The sequence below is a fragment of the Equus caballus genome, chromosome 18 (assembly GCF_041296265.1).
Source record: "Equus caballus isolate H_3958 breed thoroughbred chromosome 18, TB-T2T, whole genome shotgun sequence".
NCBI lineage: Eukaryota > Metazoa > Chordata > Mammalia > Perissodactyla > Equidae > Equus > Equus caballus.
The window spans coordinates 24,326,845-24,353,154 of record NC_091701.1 but is presented as its reverse complement, the minus strand read 5'-3'; the positions used below and the strand labels follow the sequence as shown (position 1 = coordinate 24,353,154).

The following is a 26,310-nucleotide window of genomic DNA, read 5'->3' as shown; positions in this document are numbered from 1 at the left end:
CTCCTACAATCTCCCAAAGCTCACTCAAGAAGAGGCAGACAATTTGAACAGACCAATCACAAGGAAAGAGATTGAAACAGCAATCAAAAGCATCCCAAAGAATAAAACCCCAGGACCAGATGGCTTTCCTGGGGAATTCTACCAAACTTTCAGAGAGGATTTAATACCTATCCTTTTCAAGCTATTCCAAAAAATTAGGGAAGATGGAACACTTCCTAACACATTCTATGAGGCCAACATCACGCTGATACCAAAACCTGACAAGGACACCAAGAAAAAAGAGAACTACAGGCCAATATCACTGATGAACATAGATGCCAAAATTCTAAACAAAATTTTGGCAACCAGAATTCAGCAATTCATCAAAAGAATCATACATCATACCAGGGACACAGGGATGGTTCAACATCTGCAAATCAATCAACGTGATACACCACATCAACACACTGAGGAATAAAAACCACATGATCATCTCAATAGATGCAGAGAAGGCATTTGACAAGATCCAACAGCCATTTATGATAAAAACTCTGAACAAAATGGGCATAGAAGGAAACTACCTCAACATAATAAAGGCCATATACGACAAACCCATAGCCAACATCATACTCAATGGGCAAAAACTCAACCCCATCCCCCTGAAAACAGGAACAAGACAAGGATGCCCTCTATCACCACTCTTATTTAACATAGTACTGGAGGTCCTGGCCAGAGCAATCAGGCAAGAAAAAGGAATAAAAGGAATCCAAATAGGGAAGGAAGAAGTGAAACTCTTGCTGTTTGCAGACGACATGATCTTATATATAGAAAACCCCAAAGAATCCATTGGAAAACTGTTAGAAGTAATCAACAACTACAGCAAAGTTGCAGGGTATAAAATAAATTTGCATAAATCAGTAGCATTTCTATACTCCAGTAATGAACCAACAGAAAAAGAACTCAAGAATACAATACCATTCACAATCGCAACAAAAAGAATAAAATACCTTGGGGTATATTTAACTAAGGAAGTGAAGGACTTATATAATGAAAATTACAAGGCCTTTCTGAGAGAATTGGATGACGACATAAGGAGATGGAAAGACATTCCATGTACATGGATTGGAAGAATAAACATAGTTAAAATGTCTATTCTACCTAAAGCAATCTACAGATTCAACGCCATCCCAATCAGAATCCCAATGACATTCTTTACAGAATTAGAACAAAGAATCCTAAAATTCATATGGGGCAACAAAAGACCCCGAATTGCTAAAGCAATCCTGAGAAAAAAGAACAAAACGGGAGGCATCACAATCCCTGACTTCAAAACATACTACAAAGCTACAGTAATCAAAACAGCATGGTACTGGTACAAAAACAGGTGCACAGATCAATGGAACAAAATTGAAAGCCCAGAAATAAAACCACACATCTATGGACAGCTTATCTTTGACAAAGGAGCTGAGGGCATACAATGGAGAAAAGAAAGTCTTTTCAACAAATGGTGCTGGGAAAACTGGAAAGCCACATATAAAAGAATGAAAATTGACCATTCTTTTTCACCATTCACCAAAATAAACTCAAAATGGATTAAAGACCTAAAGGTGAGACCTGAAACCATAAGGCTTCTGGAAGAAAACGTAGGCAGTACACTCTTTGACATCAGTATTAAAAGGATCTTTTCGGACACCATGCCTTCTCGGAGAAGGGAAACAATAGAAAGAATAAACAAATGGGATTTCATCAGATTAAAGAGCTTCTTCAAGGCAAATGAAAACAGGATTGAAACAAAAAAACAACCCACTAACTGGGAAAAAATATTTGCAAGTCATATATCTGACAAAGGCTTAATATCCTTAATATATAAAGAACTCTCACAACTCAATCACAAAACATCAAACAACCCAATCAAAAAATGGGCTGGAGACATGAACAGACATTTCTCCAAAGAAGATATAATGATGGCCAATAGGCACATGAAAAGATGCTCATCATCGCTGATCATCAGGGAAATGCAAATCAAAACTACACTAAGATATCACCTTACACCCGTTAGAATGACAAAAATATCTAAAACTAATAGCAACAAATGTTGGAGAGCTTGTGGAGAAAAAGGAACCCTTATACACTGCTGGTGGGAATGCAAACTGGTGCAGCCACTATGGAAAACAGTATGGAGATTCCTCAAAAAACTAAAAATAGAACTACCATACGATCCAGCCATCCCACTACTGGGTATTTATCCAAAGAGCCTGAAGTCAGCAATCCCAAAAGTCCTGTGCACCCCAATGTTTATTGCAGCACTGTTTACAATAGCCAAGACGTGGAAGCAACCTAAGTGCCCATCAACAGACGAATGGATAAAGAAGATGTGGTACATATATACAATGGAATACTACTCAGCTGCAAAACAGAACAAAATCATTCCATTTGCAATAACATGGATGGACCTTGAGAGAATTATGTTAAGTGAAATAAGCTGGCTAGAGAAGGATAATCTGCGTATGACTCCACTCATATGAGGAATTTAAAACTATGGACCAAGAACAGTTTAGTGGATACCAGGGGAAAGGTGGGGTGGGGGGTGGGCACAAAGGGTGAAGTGGTGCACCTACAACATGACTGACAAACATTAATGTACAATTGAAATTTCACAAGATTGTAACCTATCAATAACTCAATAAAAAATTAAAAAAAAGCATTACTGATATTCTTTTTATATCCCCTGTAGAATATTATAGTGCTTATAATTAGTGTGTGCTTAAGAATAATTTTTTGTTGAATGAATGAAGAGATGAATGCCTACAATTTTTAATACTCTAACCCATGGTAAGGTTTTAAGGCCTCTTTTAACAAATGCCACACATTTTTTTATTAGGCGCCATATTAAACACAAGAAACAATCTATCTTCTGATTCAGTCATGAGATGGTTGAGTACCATGCTCCGTGAGAGCAGAATGTGATCTGTTTTGTTCTTTGCTACATACCTAGTACTTCGCAGCGTATGGTGCAAGGGAGGTGCATTATGAATATATGTTGGGTTAATGAATACTGTGTCAATTAAGGACACTTTCCAGTTTTCCCTCCAGTAGGAGGGTATGTAGGATTATATGAGTGTGAATACATACCATATTATTGGATATCTAGAAGCTTATTTATGTTGCCTTTAGCTCCTCTCAAATTGTGATAATTTCTGAGAGAATAAAGAAATACACACTGGCCCTGGCTCAGTCATAATTATTAGATTCATTCAGTAAATTCTTTATTCTTGGTCAACAAAAGATCTCTAATGAAATAAAATGGATAAGAACTTAAGGACTATTTTGCAATTCCTTGATGCATTTATTTTATTAACACATAAATAAGAGTGTGTGTGTCTGCGTGTGTGCATGTATATGAAAAAATATGATATGCAATATATAAGAAAAAATATAAACATATATGTGAAAAAATAACTTTAATGTAGTTTGGAATCTAAACTCTAAGTAGGCAACCTATCTCAAAAAATACTATTACCAATTTTTGAAAATGAATTTGACACAGTGATAAATATTTTCAGTTTTTTGGACCATTCTTATCACCTCTTAAATCAAGAATATGGTAGTGCACACTTGCTGGTTATTACTGCCTTACAAATCTTGGCTTTCCTTTAACACAAAATGTGTATAATATTTTTCTCTATTTCTGAAAACACAGTGATTTTAATTTATTGCTCTCTCCAAGTCTTATCTCTTAAATATCCCATTGGTACTATGGTCATTTCTCATAAGATTTTCTTTTACCATTTTCTTTTTCTTCTTTTTAGAATGCAGTAGAAATAGGAGAACTAGTGGATCCTGCAAAATTTCAGAGTTCAGCAAAAGTGAAATTCAAAAATCCCTAAAATGTAATAGTAGTCTTGGTATTGTGGGAGATATTAAGAAAATGACTATATGATTGGAGTCATTATCATGCATTCCTAAAAATTAGTGAGCATGTGTCTCTATCTTTTATAAGCCTTCTAAACTGTGATTCCATTATGCTTGATGGCATTTTATTTTAAATTTTCTGTAATTATACTTACTTGGTTCCAAATATTCATCATTCTCAGTTCAGATAAGAATAACTTTCTCGGGAATTGATTTTTTTCTCCATTTTATTATTGTTTCTTTATTAAAGACAAAAAGGAGATATGATATATTAAAGGTAGAAATGAACTTCTTCTTTCATATACACTTGATTCTCATCTCTATAAAGAGAAGAGCTAGTTGATTCCTTTATTAACTTTTTAATTTAAAAGACTATCTCTTTTATTAAAAGGATTAAGGAAAAATCAAAATTATCGATTTGTGGATGTTTTGGAATTTAAATCCCACTCATCTAAAAGCTTTGTTATATAATTTTTATCTAGATGTAATTCCATCCAGTAGTTCAGTATGTGACCAGTACTGATAAAGATGGGTATGTCTTAGACAAGCCTAGACTAATAATGCAACATATGACACTTTTGAGAACTTTTTACTGCCGCTGAATCTGAAAAAACAATATTGATAATTAAATTGAATTGCACACCCCTTGTTTTCTTCTAGTCTATGATTAACAAATTTAATATCCAAATGTAAAGATTAATTTTGTGGAGGATAGCTTTTTTTTTTAACCTACTTCTTTACTGTACTGCACTGGGAGAAAAGAAAGAAAAGTGTTTTCAATCCTTCTTAGACAACTGTTTTGAAATAGAATGGTGGCAACAGGAAACTGGATCATTTTTTGGTTCATGTCACCCATAATTATACATGAAGGAGCAAAAACATAACTCCCAATGTGACTCCAAATAGCAAATTAACCATTGAGCAGGAACTATTAAAACATGGACCACTTGTTTTAATCGTTAAGTCATTTCTCAGAGGCTGATTGAGCATAGTACATCATGTGTTATACGTGAAGAGCAATATTTATATTTAGTTTGATTATATTTGGGATAGATCTATGAATTTAACTGAAGAATTATTCCCAAATGATTTTTACCATGATGTGTTTTCATTCTTATTGTAACATCTTGGTCCATCTACACAGGAACACAATTAGCATAAACTCAAAAAAATGCTTTTCATCTTTTCATTCAGTTGCCTTGTCATTGAGGTGTACCTCAGTTGTTTATTGACTGTTCTGATTGGGAAAGCTCTTTAGCATTCAGATGCCAAAGGTATTTTAATTGCATTGTACTATCAACCATGTAATATGTCATATCTAAAGACTGGCTATGTCACATAAATTAAATATCTGCAGCAGTGAAGATTTATTATAGAATTCATGTATCATGGATCTTACTCTTTTATGTTGAAGGAAGTTGACTGCAAATATTCTATGTGTTGATATTTTGCAACAAGATACTGGCTAGACTCCATTCACATGAAATAAAAAATAAGAAATTGAATAAATAGAAAAACATCATTTTTAACACATTATTTTGGCTTATTGTTATTCAGTAACAGATACTGATAATAAAAATGGACAGCCTCCAAGCAAATTAGTGATTAGAGAAAAAAATTAGACTGAAGAGTTTAAGCACAACTAGAACCTTAGTTAAGGACTTTACTATTCGTTCTTCTCTATTATAAACATCAATCTTTAGTCAATTTAAACTTCAGAATGCTCACAGATGTCTCACAACACTGTAGACCAACTCCAAATTGGTGAAAATATCTTACAATTAAGCCCATGAATCTTTTACATTCTGAGAAATGCACCTTCATGAAGAGATTCACAATATAACTAATTAGACTGAATTATTTTAAATAATAGTTGGATAAGTGATTTAAGTGATGATACTATACACAGAATTAATTCTGTGTATATTATAAAAATTAAAATATCATGGAAAAAATCTTTTATAAAATTGCCATAATTAAGAAACCACTAAGTGTGGAAAGGAAAGATATTTAAGATAGCTTTTCCTATGTGAAGTAAGATTTTTGCTACAGCTTATTATATAAATTTTATGTAATCCATACCCATGTGTTCAGATAAGGATTGAGTTGTTTCTTTTTTTCTGACTTCTATAGTACCATGATATAGACTGGGTAATTTCTGTGATGTCTGAAGAAAAATGTCAACCATAATTATACATTAGAAAGCAAAAACAGGGGCTGGCCCGGTGGCGCAGCACTTGTTTACACCTTCCGCTTCTTGGCAGCCTGGGGTTCACCGGTTCGGATCCCACCGAGGACATGGCACCACTTAGCAAAAAGCCATGCTGTGGTAGGCGCCCCACGTATAAAGTAGAGGAAGATGGGCATGGATGTTAGCTCAGGGTGAGTCTTCCTCGGCAAAAAGGGGAGGATTGGCAGTAGTTAGCTCAGGGCTAGTCTTCCTTAAAAAGAAAAAAGCAAAAGCAAAAACATAAGTTTAAATAATCTCAAATTTATTTCTGTTAATTATGTGTGTTGATTTTGCAGGTCTGGCTGTGGATCATTTTAGTGAGCGGATATACTGGGCTGACCTCGAGCTCTCCATTATTGGCAGTGTTCTCTATGATGGCTCTGATTCAGTAGTCTCTGTTAGCAGCAAACAAGGTTTGTGAAGTGCTTTTGCTTTTGCTTTTAATTATTACTGAGAGCATTAAATAATGGTATTTAAACATGAATATTTAATCTTTACATTCTGAATTTCTTCAAAGTCTTTTTCCTTTCAACTGTAACTCTTACTATTGTTTACTTACTACTAGGGTTACAAAGAGACCAGGCCAGAAGAACTTCCTGACTCTAGGATAAACAGGGTCCATTGCTGCCCAGATTCAAAAATTATTCCTTCTGTTGCCTCTATGAATATTCCATTTTGAGCAGCACACTTCAAGTAGTTAAGATTAGTGCCTGTGAACACTAATTTTTATTTCAAATTGCATTGATAAGCAGGAAATGAGTTATTGTATATAGTAAAACATCATGGTAACAATGATTATTATGGGTAATTTATAAGGATATTCTCATCCAAGTGAAAAGTAGTAGGTCAAAATGGCAACTTACCTCTACCACCAGGGACTGCAAACTCAACTTGTGTTCTTCTTTTGTGGTATCTTTTTTTTCTCCCCCTCTGTCCCTACCTCCTATTTCTCACTCTATCGTTCTTCTGGCTCCCTTCTGTGCCTTAGACTTTCTTTGCCTGTCAACTCGCTTCTTTCTGTTGGATCTAATTTCTTTCCCTTCTCTTTTTCTTTCCCTTCCCTACCACAAGCCCTTTCCTAACTAACCACAAATTGTTCGTAATATATATTTAATGTTTTGAAATTTACCTATTATATTTACTGAATACAGCTTTGCTTTCTGTTTTTTTTAACAAAGGCAGAGAAATTAAAAGAAAAATAATTAAGTTGAACATTTATTGAGCCTTTACCTAAAGTGTGTTTTTCATATGATAACCCTAGATGGAAAAAAATTCCACATTCCTGTAATTGATTACAATGAAGTTAACTTGTCTCAGCTTAAGTGTATATTTTACTGTTTTAAGAAACAATGCAGAAAAATCTACAAGTTTAAAAAGCATTGTATATTTTACAACCTCTGGCTAATAAGTAAAATACAAATGTCATTTCCTTGTTATAGATTTCAGTACTACAAGTTAAATTATTCTTTTTATAAAATCTCTTAAAATAGTAGGCATTTCTTAAAATGTGATAAATGATAGCCTCTATATGTTTAGCCAAATTAGTCATAGGCCTAATTACCATTTGCCAGTTTGTTTTCTTGATCTCATTTCTGAAACAGACAATAGTAATGTCAATTTTTTTTGGATTTTACTCTTTAAATCAACTTGCGATTGCATGATAAAATTGTCAGTCAGGCAATCCAATTTGATCATTAACATTATGCAGAAGACAAAATTGAGAATTTTGTGAATTGCCTATTTTTGTGCAGTGGATAAGTCTGGCCTGTAGGCTTCTCTTTTGTCTGCCAACCACACAGCAGAGATCCCTCCGCATATAATAAGCCCCCAGCAAATGCTATGTGGTTGTGATGATGATTAAAGTGATGCTGGAAATGTTTTTTATGTTCTGAGTGACATGTTTAGTATCTCACATTTTTCTACTACAAAGAAGTTAATTCTATCAACTTTACAGCTAATATTAAAAATATTCTGATTCCTGAAAGTTTTTTAAAAAAAAAAACAGTAAGAAGATGATTTTCCATTTAATCTTGGATAAACTCTATTCTTTCTAATTCTCCATATTTACACTGCAACTTTTATGACTCCATGTTTTAAAAATTCTAGGCTTGTTACATCCACATAGGATTGATGTCTTTGAAGATTATATATATGGAGCAGGACCTAAAAATGGTGTATTTCGAGTACAAAAATTTGGCCATGGTTCAGTAGAGTACCTAGCTTTAGATGTTGATAAAACAAAAGGTGTTTTGATATCTCATCGCTATAAACAACTGGACTGTAAGTATAATATTTTATAGAGTTGTATATATTGGTGAAGTTTCTTCCTTATGACTCTCAAAAGAAAGTCTTTTAAAATATCTTAACTATTTCAGTGTCTTAACATCAGTAAGTTACATAACTTTAATTTTGATATCACCAGACTTCTCAAATTACCAAAGCCAAGAAATAATGCAAAAATTTCCATTTCTGCCATAACATATATGAAAATATCAGCATTCAGCTGTATTTTCTTGGAATTAGAATCGGCTTTTTATAAAAAATATGTTTCTTATTCCGGTCTTCTAAAATTCTTAATAAAACCTTGTGAGTCTATAGACAAACCATGCAAGTAAGAAAATTCATTAGTCATTTTGACCCAATTACAACATTAACATTGCATCCTTAAAAGTATCTGAGGAGAACTGTTCCCAAGAGTTGTATTTTTTCTGTTTATGATTTTTATCATCACACTCCCTCCTAAAAAGCAATAGGTAAATAATTGATGTAATTATCTTGAAAGATATGTTTCAAACACAACCATCCACAATATTGAAGAACAAAGTAAAAAAATGTGGCTGAAATTCTAATGATCTGTATTTATGTATGCATTCACCCTTCAAGAAACTGTTTAAGATTTACCTATAACTATGGTTTATGGCAAATAAAAAGATATTTTACCTCATTTGGTGCAATGATCTGCAAAGATAGCAATTGATGTTTATCCAAATCAGCTTTGGAAACAGGTTAAAACATCATATAGCACCCTAAAAATTTCCTGAAATTTTATCCAAGGTTTTGTTTCTCTCCACCAATGATCTGACTTATGTGATTCCAAGGTTAATATGAGGACACTCCCTCTCGTCCTCTAGTTCTGTTTGATTCTTCTTCACAGTCAAATATTGCCACCTTTATAAAAACTAAATAAACAAAATTCTGCCTTGCAAATAATAGGCATTTGAGAGGTGGTTCTTACAGAATGGAAGCCACTTTCATAGTCACCATTTCACTACCTAGGTGCCACTTCTGCTTTATTCTAATGACAAATTCTCTAGGGAGAGCCACGAAACAGCTATGACTACAGAGGATGCTAATTGGATAGAAATTTAGACAAAAAATATATATGGTTCACACTTACTTGTGCACACAAACTCCTACCTGATGAAAAGGAAACTATGTTAAACGTGGTATTTAGAATAAAAAACGTCAGCTTTTGTTTATTTGTGTTTTGAACAGACAAATACAAATGGATTTTAAGCCTTTGTAAATAGCAGGGGGATGTTGTTTCTGTCTGTTAAACGGTCTTGAAACCAACTAAAATGAACATTAGATCTGTTGGCTCTATTTTTACACAGGCCCAAACAACACATCCGTATCTCAGACCAACTCTTTTGTCAAAAATCGATTAGTCACAGGAAGAGTGACTAAATATGTGTTTGAATAATTTCTTCTCCCTTGTGGGAAATGTAAATTAGGGTAAATTTTCTATAAAGGATGGATATTGGGTAGTAATTTCTCTGCACGTATAAAGGAGAATGGTAGCATTGAAACGAGATGCTCCCAGTGGAAATTGGATGTGATTTCTTTTTAGCATTGCTACTTTGTCATTCACCTTATTGAATTTTATGTTTTTGAAACCTATTGTATTATAGTTATGCATTTCTTTGTTTTGTTTTGTTTTAATCAGTACCCAATCCATGCTTGGATTTAGCATGTGAATTCCTCTGTTTGCTGAATCCTTCTGGGGCCACCTGTGTGTGCCCAGAAGGAAAATATTTGATTAATGGCACCTGCAATGATGACAACCTGTTAGGTAGGTAAACTTCATGATTCTCTAAATAATGGAATAATTCGTATGATAAATTTTCACAACTACTGAAACTGAGCAGAACTAGCTACTCAATCATCAATTTAGTTACCTTGGTATCATTGGTTCTTGAATGCCTGCATTAATTATTCTTTTCCCTGATGCGTCTCTATCAGTTCATACTACATTTATGCACTGAGCGCTTACTCTGCATTTGAGTTGATTAAGAACACACAGAAACAAGACATTTTTTATATAGCTCTCGTATCAGTAAAGATAATATTTCTGAGGATGCCATTCTGCTATTAGTTTAAATCTAACCCCAGGATTGATTTATTCGTTCACCAAGTTATTTATGAATAACTCCTGGGTGCCAAATACTAATTTAAAAACTTAAGATTAATTAAGAAACTAAGTCTTAGTTTCCTGTGTGTAAAATTTGATGAACAATGAGTACTACTAATAATAATGATAAATATCTTGAGGGCTTATGAGCAAAGCATAACAGTGATTTAGAAACTAAGGACCAATTTAGAAACAAAACTGACAAGATTTCTTCACTTGTGGAGTTTATATTTTAGAAGCTAGTGGGTAGAACAAACATTAAAAAAATCAAAACATTATTTCAGATCCTGGTAAATATTAAGTAGCAAAAAATAAAACATGAACTAAAAGCAAAAAGTGTATGATAGCAAAGGGAAAGTAGAGATGTCTCTTGGCTATCCGGTAGGCTCACAATAAGTTCCCTCATATTTTAGACATTAGCCATAATGGAAAAAAATTGCTATTAATGATAAGAAAATCAGTACTTAGTAAATCTTGTGTCACAGACAAAACCACAGTCTCTAAAATCCCTTGAGGCTATGACCTTTTCCAGTGAGATACACTCTAGGGTCTCTTCAAATCAGGGTTCCCTACCTCTTCTATTTCCCTCTGTTAGAATGGACTCCTCAGGGGCCGGCCAGGTGGCGCAGCGGTTAAGTTGGCACGTTCTGCTTCTCGGTGGCCTGGGGTTCACCAGTTTGGATACCGATTGCAGACATGGCACCACTTGGCACGCCATGCTGTGGTAGGCGTCCCACATATAAAGTAGAGAAAGATGGTCAGGGATGTTAGCTCAGGGCCAGGCTTCCTCAGCAAAAAAGAGGAGGACTGGCTGTACTTACCTTAGGGATAATCTTCCTCAAAAAAAAAAAAAAAAGAAAAAAAAAGAAGGGACTCCTCACACAAACACTGAATATTACCCTCAGTCAGCATCTCCAACTTCATATCGTTTTCTCATTGTTCTCTGCTAGGGGTTACATGCAATCTGAGGACTTTTACCTTTTCCAAGACACTGTGTCTAAAACTACCTTAGCTCTTTCTTTTGATGTATATTCTTTAAGCATTGGCTGTACAAAGCTGAGGAGAGAATGCAAAGATGAAATGATAAATGACATAAACACCAATAAATAGATACCAATGTGGATAGTGATACAAGTCACAAAAGAGAGAGTTAAAACTATTATGGGGATCCAGATGATTATCCAATAATAAAATTGATTATAATTTCCTATAGAATAAGACCTTAGAACAAGGCCTACCAAGACAGATTGGATTTAGATAAGTGAGAATGAAGGAGCAGAACATTGAGACGGAAGAAACTGTCTGAAAAGGCATGAAACCTGGCATGTAAAGAAAGTAATGAGTCATTTATTTTAGTTAGCATGTAGGATGTGTGAGGCGCTGTTGTGGGTGGCGAAGTTGGAAAGTTCTTAACAGAGAGCTAAATATGAATCATGATTGATATTTTGGATGCGTACTTATTGTAAGGAGATGCTGTCCCTGACACTGGGATGCACCCTTTCCCTTTACCAATTTTCTTCCCAGCCAGAGTAGCTGTGATCTCAATTGGGAGGGAAAATAAGAGAATTAAATGAACATTTTCAGATGTGCAGAGGTACATTTTTCACTCAATGTGCTGACGTGGTCATGTGGGTAAGCTATGTGTGGCCACATATTCTACTTAACCTCTCAGAAACAGATTCTCAAAAATGTTAGCAGGGGCCAGCCTGGTGGTGTAACTGTTGAGTTTGTGAACTCTGTTTCAGTGCCCATGTTTCACTGGTTTGGATCCCAGGCACGGACTTACACACCGCTTATGGATCGATGCTGTGGCAGGCATCCCACCTATAAACTGGAGGAAGATGGGCATGGAGGTTAGCTCTGGGCCAATCTTCCTAAAAAAAAAAAAAAGTCAACAAATCTTTCCCTGTAGAAGATGCATAACATTTTCACTAGTTCCACACACACCCATCACCAGTGCTCTCACAGGTGCCTCCCGTGTACCATGTCTACTTATTCTGTTGCTTGGGTGGGAAAGACTGCTGGTAGGTAGGATTCTGCACAGAAGTGCTCTACTAACGTGACCAATGTGACTTTTTCATTGGCCCAGATGTTTTCAAGTGTTTCTTTACGGTGAAGTTGCAGACAGTTTTTGTTGTTCTTCTTTTATAACTAGACATCGAAGTCTTTTCTTAGAGAAAAGAAGAAAAGGCATAACCCTCCTTTTTTCCTCTTTGCTTAGTGCTAATTATTTATCCAACAATCTAAACCAAACAAATACACAAGGAACACTGGGCCTGGGGTAGTGCTGAGGTGGAGCTTGGGATTAGGCCAAGATCTATCACTTAACTAAACATTACTTAATAAAGGTGTAACCCCAAAGTGAACCTAGGCATTCCACACTCTTAACCTTCACATGATACTCCCCATGCCTCCATATTACCCACAGTACCCATGTCCAGAGTCATTGGAAATACTAGAAATAACATACATAAAGTGCCTAGGACAATGCCTTGCAAAAAGTAAACACCCAGTACTCTAAGATGAATCTGTCATGAAGTAGATAAGAAAATGAAGCAAGTTTTTTGCTGTATTATTTCAACAAATTGTATAGTTTTATGTTTGAAGTGAGGAAGCATGTTTCTCTAAATACATCCTTATCCAAGATCGAAAACTTTTTTCAGAGATTTCAGTTTTACTATTTCAACCCTGCTTGAAAGGGATGATTACAGAAACGCCCTTAAAGTTCATTTTGTAATTTAAAAGAAAATCTTAAATTTAAATAATCAGAGTGTTAAAAATATTCCCACTGGCCTCTATGCATATGAGCCTTGATAATAGACAGCTTGGACCACTTCAGTTAGGAATGTAAATAAGTGGATATCAGAATTATTGATTGCTGTAGATAAATGCCAATTAATTTTTTCCTGACATTAACATTTGATATAGCCGAGTTTTTCAGCTCTTTATAATTACTTGCCTTTCTCTAGCTGCTATTGTTAAATGATGAGCACATTGAATATTTTTAATCTTCATGTATGAAATTTGAAATTCAAATGTTACTCATTCTTGGGGAAGTATTCACCTGCTCTTTCCTATAGTTGATTATAATTGCTGGATCTTGAGTTCTGGGGGTGATTTAGTTATTGACAAAAGCAGCCTTCTTTTTCATTACAGAACTATTACAGCTGGATTTTGAAAGAATGTAAGTCCACTTCCATTTCATCAGGCAGTGTTATATCTTTGAATTTCTGCTGCCTAATGAGGCACATTATAGAAATGCACATGTTCTAACATGTAGAGATTTTTGATATCTATGTGGTTTACATAGAATATCTGCAGGTGAAAATGAGCCATCTCATAATAATCCTAACTGTGTTCATAATGCCTTAAATATTTATCTTCACTGTTCACATTCACAATTCCACTTAGGATATTTCATGCTGAATGAGTGAGAAATGTTTTAGTAAATTTTAAATTAAGAAAGCGTATTTCCATTCTCGATCTTTCTTGAGAATCTGACCTCTACATTTAACTCTTTGCTGGAGATTCCCACTTGCATTTACATAGCTGTCTCCAATTTAGTAAGTCCAAAACTAAATCAACTCTTCAGTTCCTCTTGCCCTTGTGTCAGAAGAATTCTCCTAAATTTTTCTTTGCCTTCCTTATACCTTCCAGTTACCTTTAGAATATATACATGTTTATCCATCCCACATTACTCTATGTTAGGCCATCATCTTATCTAGCCTGGATAATTTAAACAGAGTCCTAATAGTCTCCCTGCTTTCAGTTTAACTCCTGCCATTGCAGTCATTCTCAGACTTTTTAGACTCTTCAAAGACTCAACATTGCTTTTGGGACAATGTCTAAAATCCAAGGATCCCTGTCTCCTTCAATTCACTTCTCTCTTCCAATTCCTTCCTTCACACTCTCCAATCCAGGTCCAGACACAGTGACTTTCATTCACTGCTAACCTTATGGCATTCACAGATGTTATTCCACATGAGCTGTATTCTCGGTGTACCTTATGGGCACTCAGTAAACAATGTGAAATAGGAATGTTCCTTGGTAATTTACCAAAGAACTGCCTCAATTTCCTGTTGAAATTTAACAATGCCGCTTGTAAATCCAGATCTCAGCTCTTTATCCTTCTACTATTCTAGATGTGGTAGATTTGGGCTGGAAGTCAATTTCTCATTTGTGTGTATATATGTATGGTATATACATATGCATTTAATATTTACAAAGTTTTATAATTTTAACTTTTTCTTTCAAATTTCTTATTTAATTAATATTCACAACAAATCTATGAATTAAGTTGTACAGCTGTCATTAAGGCCATTTTAAAGTAGAAGTAACTGAGGCTAGGATAGTTTAACTTGTACGCCTAGTACGTGGCAGAACTAGGACACAACACAACTCTATTTATATTGACTGTTATTTTCTTTATTTTATATATACATATATATATATATATGTAGTACCTCATGAGAGAGTCCTTCATATTACAAAAGCAAACTTTAGCAACACCAACCTGAAGTCTACCTACATGGTAAAGTATTGGAAACTTTGCTTCGCCACCAGGAAAGTGTCAGAGTTGTTTGGCGCTGTTGACAGTCTCTATTTATGACAGTGGATGTGATACTTAAATCATTGTGTCATTTGAAGCTACTAAGGCTCTTTAAGATACTCTTGTGATTATTGTAGTGATATATTCAAGCTTCTGCTGTATATGGGCCACTGTGTCTTGAATAAGGAATGTAAGCTGTCTTGGTTTTACCTTATTTTACTATAAAATAGGCACTACTTCAGTAGAAGGATATTCTAGACTAGAACGCCTCTTAAAATATTCTCAATCATTTTTGTTCCATTCAACACCATGTCCTGCTCTAAGGAAACTAGTGTTACTACTGGGGCAAGGCCATGTCAATATACATAGAAAAATAACACGGAAAATGATTCCAAACCAATCTTTATGATAAATCAGAGTCATCATATCATTAAAAATAATTTTGCTACCCCAAGGAATAACCATCCTTTCTTATTCTCAACAAAAATGTACTATGTAGAGAGAGTGTGCCTAATAATTTTACATGTGAAATTTTACATATGGAAATGTTTCTGACACTGTTCTATCACCATCTTCTACCAAATCTAAGTGAGTTTTAGTTTTGGATGTTTATATATGATTAATAAGGATGTACATCAAAGAGTATCTTTTTATTAAGTGTTTCCTATACTGTTAATTATATATATACACACACACTATAATATAGATATTGTATTTGTACATAAATATCCCTTACATATTTCAGTTTGGTTTAATACCAGTCTTAAAAAATAGGCCATGTTTGCCCATATCATAAAGAAAATATATCAGTTGGAAATATTTTATTATTAGAAAGTTTCAGTTGATTTTATTGTTTAATGTTGCACAAATATAAGAAATGGCTAATAATGCTTTAAGCCTAAAGAAGAATAAAAGTTAATTCAGTGTTTGTATTCACCATTCAACAATGGTTGAAACCTATTTCTCTGTTTTCAGATAGTATTTTATTTCTTTTACTTTTATATTAAGGGTATTTATTTTTGCAGTTTTATGAAAAAAATAAATCCTAGTATTTCATTTTTCTTTATTTGAATTAGTTTTGTTTTACCATCCACTGAATGGCATGCTAATTTATACATTTCTTCTGATAACCAGATGATTCATGCAAACTGACTTGTGAAAATGGAGGAAGATGCATTTTAAATGAGAAGGGTGATTTGAGGTGTCACTGTTGGCCTAGTTATTCAGGAGAAAGATGTGAAGTCAACCACTGCAGCAACTACTGCCAAAATGGAGGAACTTGCATGCCATCAGTTCTGGGTAAATATTTGAGTATCAGTGTATATTCAAATCATTTGCATTTTCCTTGTACGTGAAAGATACAAAGAAAATACTTAATGTTATAAATACAATTCCTGGTATCGTAGTAAAGAATACATTAACAAGTTAATTTTAAGAATTAATTCAAGATAATCAATGGCATTTTTTCTAAATTAAGTATATCAAAGTTCAAGTCACAAAATTTAATGATAGTAATAATCATTATCATGCGTGAGTGTGCACCATGTGACAGGGCTCATAGCTTGTAGATATTCTGACTCTGGCTTAGAATGATTAACTAAAACCAGTTTTATAAGCCTTGTATGTTTGACTCCCAAAATCTGTTTTTTTAATTAAACAGTTTGCCTAATGCTAAAAATCATTCGTTATTGAAAATTAAGTTCATTTGAAATGTAAATATACTATGTTGATACATCTGATAACATTGTAATTCCCATCTAAAATCACAACTACTCCATTGGCATTGCAATGCATTATATAATATGCTTTGAAAATATCAGGTTATTACATGTTAGGATATACTTGAGATTCTTATTAACTTATGCAATAGCTATGTTTGCAAAAAGTGTTTTCTACAGTACATAAGTGAACATTGAAACATATTTTTCTGCTGACTTCTGTTAAACTTAATATATATCCCCATGGGAAAAAAATTAACTTCAATACATAATAAAACTATAATTTGCAAATTCCAATATTCAGTGCAAAGTACATTATGCAACTATTAGAGCGTAATCTACGCACATTTAATTGCACTACAATAAATGCAAATTTAGTTAGTCAAACGGAAAATCAATCCATATGATCTTCACATTGCCTCCATGGTTAATTTCTATCTCACTGGGCGTTCTCACGGCTTCCATTGCTTCTGCTGTTCTTTGAAGTCTTTAGCATAATGCTAACTGAAAGAGCCACGTGAAGAAGCATTTTCACTGGAGTTCAGAGGAACCAATCTGTTTCTGATTTGCATTCTAATAGCAAAAGCATTACTATTTCTTTGTTTGATATTTTCATGTCTACAAATATTTTGACTTATGATTAATTGATAATTAAGGTATTCTAAATACTTAACAGCATTCCCAAAAAATATTCAGCAGAAATAGAAAAGGCCTAGGAGTCTTACTCCGTATTTTCATTCTGCCTGAGGGAAGCTAGTCCACACAGTAAAATATATTCTTTTGCCATAGGAGAAACTGTAGTACTATTGGGACCTTCATTAAATATGCTAATGAGAATCCAAAGGATGTGCACTAAAAGAAAAAGACCTGTGATTATATTCTAGTAACACAGATACCATTTTCTTTAGGGAAGAAGCTTTTCTTATGCAAATAAGTTGTTTAGAGATTTTATTCCCTAATTGTTAACTTAATTTTCTCATTAAGATAATAAAAATCATTGGGTTGTAACCAGATGATTTTCTTATATTTGTCTTTGGAAGTATTTAAGGCGACTGAAGAGTTTGGCACTCTAAACTATGACTATCTATTCAACCTGCAATGGATCCACAGAGACAAATCTCTATGAAACATTGAATTTGCTGCCCTGTTCATGGATCTTGAACTGTATATGGATACAGCACAACTTTTAATGTTTCATTCAAATCATTTGTCTAGACCTTGCTGCATTCTTAAACTCTATAATAGATCTACTTTATCTGTGCACCCAGATTATTAGATCTTGATTTACATAGATAATATGTTCAGAAAAAATTACGTTTCAATTAGTAATATCAATTAGTCCTCATATGAATTCAACCTGAGATGTGGCCATGTAGTTTATTGTCTTATAACATCTAATAATTAATAATAATATAATATCCAATTAAGTCCTTTACAAAGCATTTTTCACTTTTAAAAATGTAGTTTTACAAAAACGTTGTTTGGTATTATAGACTGTAGAACCTCATTATCACCACACAAATGTTAATTTGTTAAACAAATCCCAGTGGGCAATTCATGGATTTATTCCTCGTTGGTTTACTTACAGTTAAGCCTTTTGGCAAATTCCTATGTGGACACTACGTAACTAGGGTTTGGGGCAGCCTTAATTAAAATTTATAAGTTTATGACAGTTGTAGAGAACTATAATAATTGAACAAAAGAAATGTCACCCGTTAATTAAAAGCACACATCTCAGAGTCATAATTAAAATTTTGCATGTGGGAATGAATTTTTCCTCATTCCTTAAGTTTTATCATAATGAAAACTAAGAATAAAATGTAAGAGCTTTATTCATACAGGAAGGTACTACAGAATAAAATAGTTTGACATTGATTCCATCAACAAGGGTCCATGTAAATTTCTATGACCTGCTCATAGGAGGGTAGATTTAAGAAAAAGTTTGCCTTGGACAAAATAATGGAAATGAGGGTAAAGCATAGAATTATTCAGTTGTTCTATTAATAAAAAGTAGAGAATAATTTATGAAAGACTCTTTTTGTAATGAATATCATATCATTAGGTTGTATATGTAAATAACTATATTTACAATTAGTCTTTACTTTTATGAATATTTATTCTCTAAGGTGTGAAGGTGTGTTCATACTGTTTGGTATTTTCCTTATTCTTATAAGTTTATTATTTAAAATTTTAATGTTTACATCAAAGTGAATCAGGGTTTTCTATGCTGTTGATTTAGAGAAATGGAGCAAGAGGATTTGTAAATTTGGGATAATATACCAAGCACTCTCACTCATGAAGTTTGAAGTTATGCAGAATGGAAGTCAAATTGTAATGTTGGAAGTTTGAAGATACATAAAAGCAGAACTGGTGGCACTGGCCCTGTGGCCTAGTGGTTAAGTTCGGGATGCTCCACTTTGGTGGGCTTGGTTCAGTCTCCAGGCATGGACCTACACCACTCATTGGCAGCCATGCTGTGGCAGCGAACCACATACAAAATAGAGGAAGATTGGCATAGGTGTTAGCTCAGAGCAAATCTTCCACAGCACAGAAAAAAAAAAAAAATATATATATATATATATAAAAGCAGAACTAGCTAGGTAAAGAGGTGACAGTACAGTTTTGTTAGTAGCCAATACATTTCTATTGAATTATTTATGAATATGACAAGAAGAAAGCAGAAGTTCTCATTGTAGCTCTCTTGGTCACCTCATCTGTGGACTTTGGTAGTGAAATGTTTTGTTCCCAGAAATGAAGGAGGAGGAAGAAGGCCTCTGTTGAGAAAAGAAAAAAATCAAAATCTCACTGCAATGGAAAGGGCCCTTATAGTAATAGGCAAGTAGATGGAAAGAGTTTTTCTTCTCATTCATTCAAGATCTTTCTGTACAGGCCACTGCCCCAAATATGATGGTAGATTTGCTGAGGGCACTTAAGCTAGGACTTTTGGACACCTCAAAACATCATGTAACTAATGACAAATATACTGATGTCTGTCAAGTCACATATGTACCTGGGATTTAAAGTACACAATCATCTAATTAGCATCTTGATAAAGGCTGAACACACATTTAAAATTGCCCATCTTTGCTTTTCTCTTACATTTTATTTAAATGAGGTATGTTTTTAATCTAAATTAATCTTGATGTCCTAGCTCCCTTAACATAGACGTTGATTATATTTAGGAAGTGCTAAAAGCTGGGTATTTGGTCTTACTTGCTTTTTAAGAATCCGAGACAATATTAAATTGAAAATATAAAATTGAAGACATAAAATAATGAATACAATTAAACAAATAAGGGGCATAGGAATAGATAGCTATGACAAATCAAGTAGAAAAACCCAGAAAGCGTAATGAGCAAATGACAGAAGACAAGGAAGAGGAAGTGGAGGAGTACCGTCAGATGCAGATGAACCCAGAAGAAAACGTTCATGGTACAAACCTTACAGCGTGCAATTTTGAAATATTCAGCAAGAATTTTAAAAAACTTCAATGTCCTTTGACTAAATAATGTCAACTTTAGAAATAATCCCAAGGATTGCATAATAATAAAAATCAAACATTTAAAGTAAAAATGTTCAATATAGTGTTATTTATAATATAAAACAGGAGACAAAAACCTGATTTCAAATAGTTAATACATAAAATATGGCATATCTAAAAGATGAATGTTGTATGGAAAACAAAACCACAACTGTAGAATCTATAACAATATAGAGAAATGTTTACATTGTTTTATAAAGTGAAAAAGGACAAGATATAAAACCACTTATATAATATGAGCTCAGTACGGAAAAAATACACATGTAAAAGGTCTATATCAGGAAATAGATCCTTTTTTATACTTCTGTATTTTCCAAATATTCCCCAAAATATGCATGTATTACTGTTATAATCGGAAATTAAATAATGATAATAATTATTATTAGAAATGAAAATAACAATTATTATTATTGGGATCATGTTAATGTATATTGGACTGCTTACTAATGTCAGACACTGTTCTCAGCTCTCAAATCTTCACAACAACCTATGAGAGAATGAAAGTAATATTCTCACTAATTCTGCTGCTGGCTTCATGAATCACAGTTACGAGTTCATTTGGACCATATGGTGAGAGCAAGACTAAACTATTCATTCTTATGGCTCTCTAGGCTAATGTCAGAAGGCTTGAGTGAGTTTACTTGTATTCACAGAAAAGACAAAATGTTTCAGTGTCATTTCCACAATGCTGGCCGAAAATGAACTTTCCAGAAGTAGAAATAGATTGCGACCTATAATTTGAAACATGTCAGAATATAATAAGTAGTACCTGGCATGGAGCTGGAAAAAGCCCAGTTTTTCCTTTTCTTTGTCAGCCTTTGCTAAATAATTCTTAGTAATCTGAGATACTTAAGACAACTGACAGCTGTAGTCAACTTGCTAAAATTATTTATAAACGGGCACTCACTTTCAGTCCACGAAAACATTACATTAAGTGGAAAGGTAGAATGACAAAATTCTTTATCAAAAGAACCAGCAATTTCTTTAAGCACTCAAAACTTTTATTACTTGAATGTAAGAAGTGAAGACAGATTTCACAAAGGAGAGTAGTTTGGGGGTAAGAGGTCAAGAGATAAACTTTCTGATTGCAATCTAGTAACTACCCGAATGATGCTATAGTGATTTGTCTCTCAGCTTATTTTTATTCTATACAAAGGAACAACAATATGACTTCAGTCCAAAGAGTAAAGATGTTGTGAGTAAGGAGTATGTAACTTTTAGATACTATTTTCATAGAAAAATATTAAATGTAAACATTTGGAAATATGTTTAAATATCAATTAAATGCTATTACTTAGACTCAATGTGTTTATTAGACTATTTGAAATAAACAATGACCGTATACACAGAGGATTAGTTGGGTATAAAACACTATAACCAGAGACAAAAATTTACGGGCACCAGACTGACTCAACTAGCATCAAGTTAAACAGTGTAAGCAGCATGGTTCACATAGACAAATGAATATGAATTCAAATAAATGGCTTAAAAAGAGAACCAACTAATGATGTTCACTAGCAGGTATCTACCCTTCAGAAATAACGAGCACATTTACCATCTCATAGGAAGTTCACATGTGATTGCTGTTACCAGCATTCCTTCATGGCATTCAACCATAGTTCAACATACTTTCAAGCATTGTGTTTATATAGAAAAAAGGGTCATAATTTATTTGTCCAATATTGATCAGAGAAGTTATTTCACCTCTAAAGTCACACAATATTGATTAAATCGTACTGATGAGTAGTATTTTTATAATCAGCTTAAAAACTGTTTGTTAAATAAATCTTGCTTGAAAGACAGACACTTACTAGTATTACATCAAGTTATTGAAAAATGCCAGCAAAATACACCTTTATAATACTCAAATGAAAATATATGCTTTTGAGAAAACATGTTGATTATTACTTGACTAAAAGCTATCCAGCAAATTTTACCCTAAAATTATTAGCAAGTAGGTTGTGATTGCTGTATTGAATATATATTCAATAACTATAATATTTTGGAAATTTTGCAAACATAATTATTGCTATCTTTATTATAGTGATAACTACATTTTGAATGCTTAATAAATGTCAAAGAACCTTGGTAAATTCCTTAGATACATTATCTTACTTAATTTTAACCACTCTATGATGTTTACATTGTGGCATTTTTCAGATATGAACTAGAGTGGTTAATAAAACTAAAACCTGAGAACCTAGATTATTCCAAAGTCAGTGCTCTAAGGCATTACCTATTATCACTGAAAATCAGCAGCACCCTCTGCTCATATCAGAGAAATCACTGACTGTGACTATATAACTAAAGGCGACCTATAGTTAAATAGGTCCATTTATCTAGAGGTAAACTGTAACCAAATTATATAAATTTAATGCTCATTTAACAGAGACTGATGATAAATCATTATGTTATCCATAAACTTACCTATTCATATAATAAAAAAGATTGCATTTGAAAATATGCTATTTTGAACCAATATATATGAATTGGCTATGGGTCCAGAAGAGTAAATACGGGGAAAATATGTGCATCAGGATTTCATATGGAGTTCTTAACAAAGGCATATGTACTCAGTCGAGTTTACATAATAACTTAAGTTGATAATTTGTTTAATAATAATACTAATAGTAATAATAATATCAGTACTGCTACTCATACTAATAAATTTACCAATTATTGAGTCCTTGCTATGTGGCAGCCGTTGTGCCATGTATCTCACCAGCACCTGGTAGGCATCACTATCACCATTTTACAGAATGAGATGCAGAAGGTGATCCAGCAAGGAAATCTAAGTTTTCCAAAGCCACACAATAAATAAACATCTAACAAGATTACATTCCTGGGTATGCCTGATACAGAAAACAAATAATTTAACTTTGCACCAAATTTATTTAGTTCCTATTAGATATTTTTATGAAATATTTAGAATCTGCCATTTTTACTGAAACTATGATCTTGGTATGTAAGGGCCATCGTACGAACAATGAAATCTAAAGAATTCTATGAGATTCTGAGTCATTTCCATTGTTTTCTTTTGAGCAATAAAATCTTTAGTTTTTTCAATGAATGTTCCTTAATATTTATTATTGATTATGGATAGTTAGTGATTTTAGTTATGTCTTCACCATATTTGACATTAGCTATTATTGGTTATCCAGTTAAATTTCAACAGTTTATTATTAATTTACTTTGTTGTATAAACATTTGCTGGAATACTTCAGAAGATTTGTGCAGCCGGTTTCCTTTTATCTATGAACAGAAGCGGTATAAATAAATAAAGCTCCATTCACTGTATGCTTACTTCCAGCAAGGCACTCTGTTGACATACAGCATGGAACTTGAATACGGAGTAGACCTAGCACTGGGAGAACCTATGGTCTACTGATGTCATGTGTGCCACTGAGGACAATGTTTATTAGAAGAATTTTCCCTCTTGGGGTGTCATGGGAGGAGTTGATGAACCTACTGAGCAGCCAGAGATATCCCCACTGGGACATGCAAAAAGAAGTGAAAATGAAGGTCTGAAGCTTAGGGAGAAGAATGCGCCCAGAGTGAGAAAATTGGGACAGAGGCATTCAGATGAGAGATAATTCCTGAAGCCATGAAATTGGGTAATATCTGAAATAAGTTTGGAAGAACCTGTTTCAACAGACTGAAAGAGAAAACATAAAGGCAATTGTAAAAGAAAAGTCAGAAAAAAGATAGGGAAATCAACAATACTAGTGTCTTAGAAGCCAAGTGGAGATAGAGTTATCAAGTGTAGATGTTAATAAACATAAAATGAGGAGAAAACTTGGGGAGGAGGATGATTGAGAAGAAATCAGTGGATTTTGGGATTAAGAGATTAGAGGTAAGTTTTGCAGGAATACATGAGCATGCAGTAAAGACAACACCACATATTAACGTCTCCATTCTTAAACCTTTCTTACCACCAGGGGATCAGAATTGATTTATATGAGCAATACATACATATTGAGGGATCTGGCCCCTCTTTTGAGAGAACAAACAGAAGTAACAGATGGAGACACATTATTTTGTATATTAAAAAAAAAAAAACCCTGTAAACCCAATGAAGGATTGGAATGTGACTTTATGATGGGAGATTTTGGTTTGTCATATATTGGTAGAATTGGAAGCAGTAAATATATATTTCTTTTGAAAAAGCTCAAGCTGTACCAAAATTTGAACTTACACATTAGATGGACTTGGCAAATTTGAGGGTTGCCTTTTTATTTTCGTTTGTGTTATGTGTCTGCATGTTTTCTTTTTAAAAGGTAGGACTAAGTATGTTTAGAAGGTAAAGAAGAGAGAAAGACCCATCTGTTGAAGTCTAAAAATGGTGGAGTCTGAGAGTAAAGTTGATGGAGTATTCTTGCTCTATCCCATCACAGCCATATAAGCAAATTCAAATTTTATTTTAAACAAATAATGGAGATAAAATGTGTAATTTAAGAAAATTTTCAGAATGATAATTCCAGAATGTTAAGGTGCCGTTGTACACACAGTCGCAGAGTAAATCATACCTGTAAATGGTGAATCTCACTTAGTAGGAATAGTCATAATAATTGGAGCTAAAACGTAAGTGCCTGCTTTCGATGTGCCTGGTACAGTTAGAAATGCTTTGCACATATTATCTCATTTGCTCTAGGTGATTCTGCACAATAACTCCATGAGGTCAGTACTGTTATGATCCCCATTTTACACATGAGGAAATAAGCAGAGAGGTGCTGTTTGCCCACAGTCTCACAACCAGTAATTGGCACAGATAGTCCATGAATCCAGGCAGTCTGACAACCTCTTAAAGTCTGAGCTGAGAGCACTATGGAAACTAGACTGATTAGAGCAGCAAACTTTCCTCCCCTCTCTCCTCAGGTCAGTTGACACCCTTTCTGATTCCGCTTCCGCTGTAGGCTGTGAGCTCTCCAGCTCCCTGGATGCATCACTGCTGTCAATCTAGACCTTGGTCATCGTAACAGTGCTGTTTCCCTTTCAAATGCCAAAATTAGAGTGAGCTACCCCAAAAAATCTTTATAAATGAATTTAATGTAACTTGTAGGGTGCACCCAGAGAGGGTCTTGAAAATATTAGCTGGAATCCGTTATAAAATTCTGCAGCAGATGGTTCATTTCCCATCAACAAACAAAAGATCTGCTGTATCACCACACTTTCAAGTTAGATAATATTCCCATGAATATGAAAATTTCTACTTGTCAAGAAGAAATCTGCTCTTCAAAGGAGGAGAAAGAAGAGCTTTTTGAAAATAATTCAGGCGGAATCTGAATGATGCGAGGCATATGCCAGCTGAGGGACAATCTGGTCACTCTGCCCTAGTTTCAAAACAGCTGCAGATAAGATGAAAGCACAGTGTCATTTCTCGGATTGACTGGGACAGAGGAATTTTCAAGTGCCTTAGTGTGCTGTTTGTTTCTTTTAAACTTCTATCGTTACTTTTTTTCACTCATTTAAGAAAAAAAATGGGAAAGTAAAGTAGAAAAACAGAAATCTACAGTGGTTAAATCCTACCGTCATAGGGCACTTTTTCTGATTGGTCTAATGCGTGTTGATTTCTCCTCTGCTTTCTCTGCTGTTTGTCTTACATCTCCTCGTGTGATTTGTGTTCCTGTTTATATGTTCTGTTTCTCTGTAAGTCGTTCACTGATTCTTGTTGATGAAGAGCAATTCTTTTGTTCAGGGCTTTTGTTTTCCTTAGTGACTGTGTTGCAACAATTATCTGTCCTTTTCATCTTATATCACTATTTATTCCCTCGTTTGTGTCTTTATTTCTCACCCCTTATTGTTCCAGTGAAGATATTTTGTCTGTATGTAAGCAACAACTAGAGAATTCAGTACTGTTAGAAGAAAAATATTTACCTAAAAGTTTTAAAAGTCATTTTCTGGCAATGGAAACATGAGGTTACTCAGCTTTAATGTATATAAAATTCACCTTCTTTCTCAATCTATTAATAA

The 26,310-nt window shown here is 33.9% G+C and overlaps 1 protein-coding gene across 4 annotated transcripts in view; it reads left to right on the top strand.

The window, feature by feature from the left end:
* LRP1B (LDL receptor related protein 1B) overlaps positions 1-26,310 on the top strand; it is a 1,824,397-nt gene that overhangs the window by 1,731,874 nt on the left and 66,213 nt on the right. For all 4 annotated transcript variants that reach the window (XM_070241833.1, XM_023622537.2, XM_023622536.2 and 1 more), the window contains 4 exons: positions 6,418-6,534; positions 8,228-8,401; positions 10,068-10,193; positions 16,216-16,380. In XM_070241833.1, the coding sequence (XP_070097934.1) occupies positions 6,418-6,534; positions 8,228-8,401; positions 10,068-10,193; positions 16,216-16,380 (582 nt within the window). The remainder of the gene's footprint in view (positions 1-6,417; positions 6,535-8,227; positions 8,402-10,067; positions 10,194-16,215; positions 16,381-26,310) is intronic.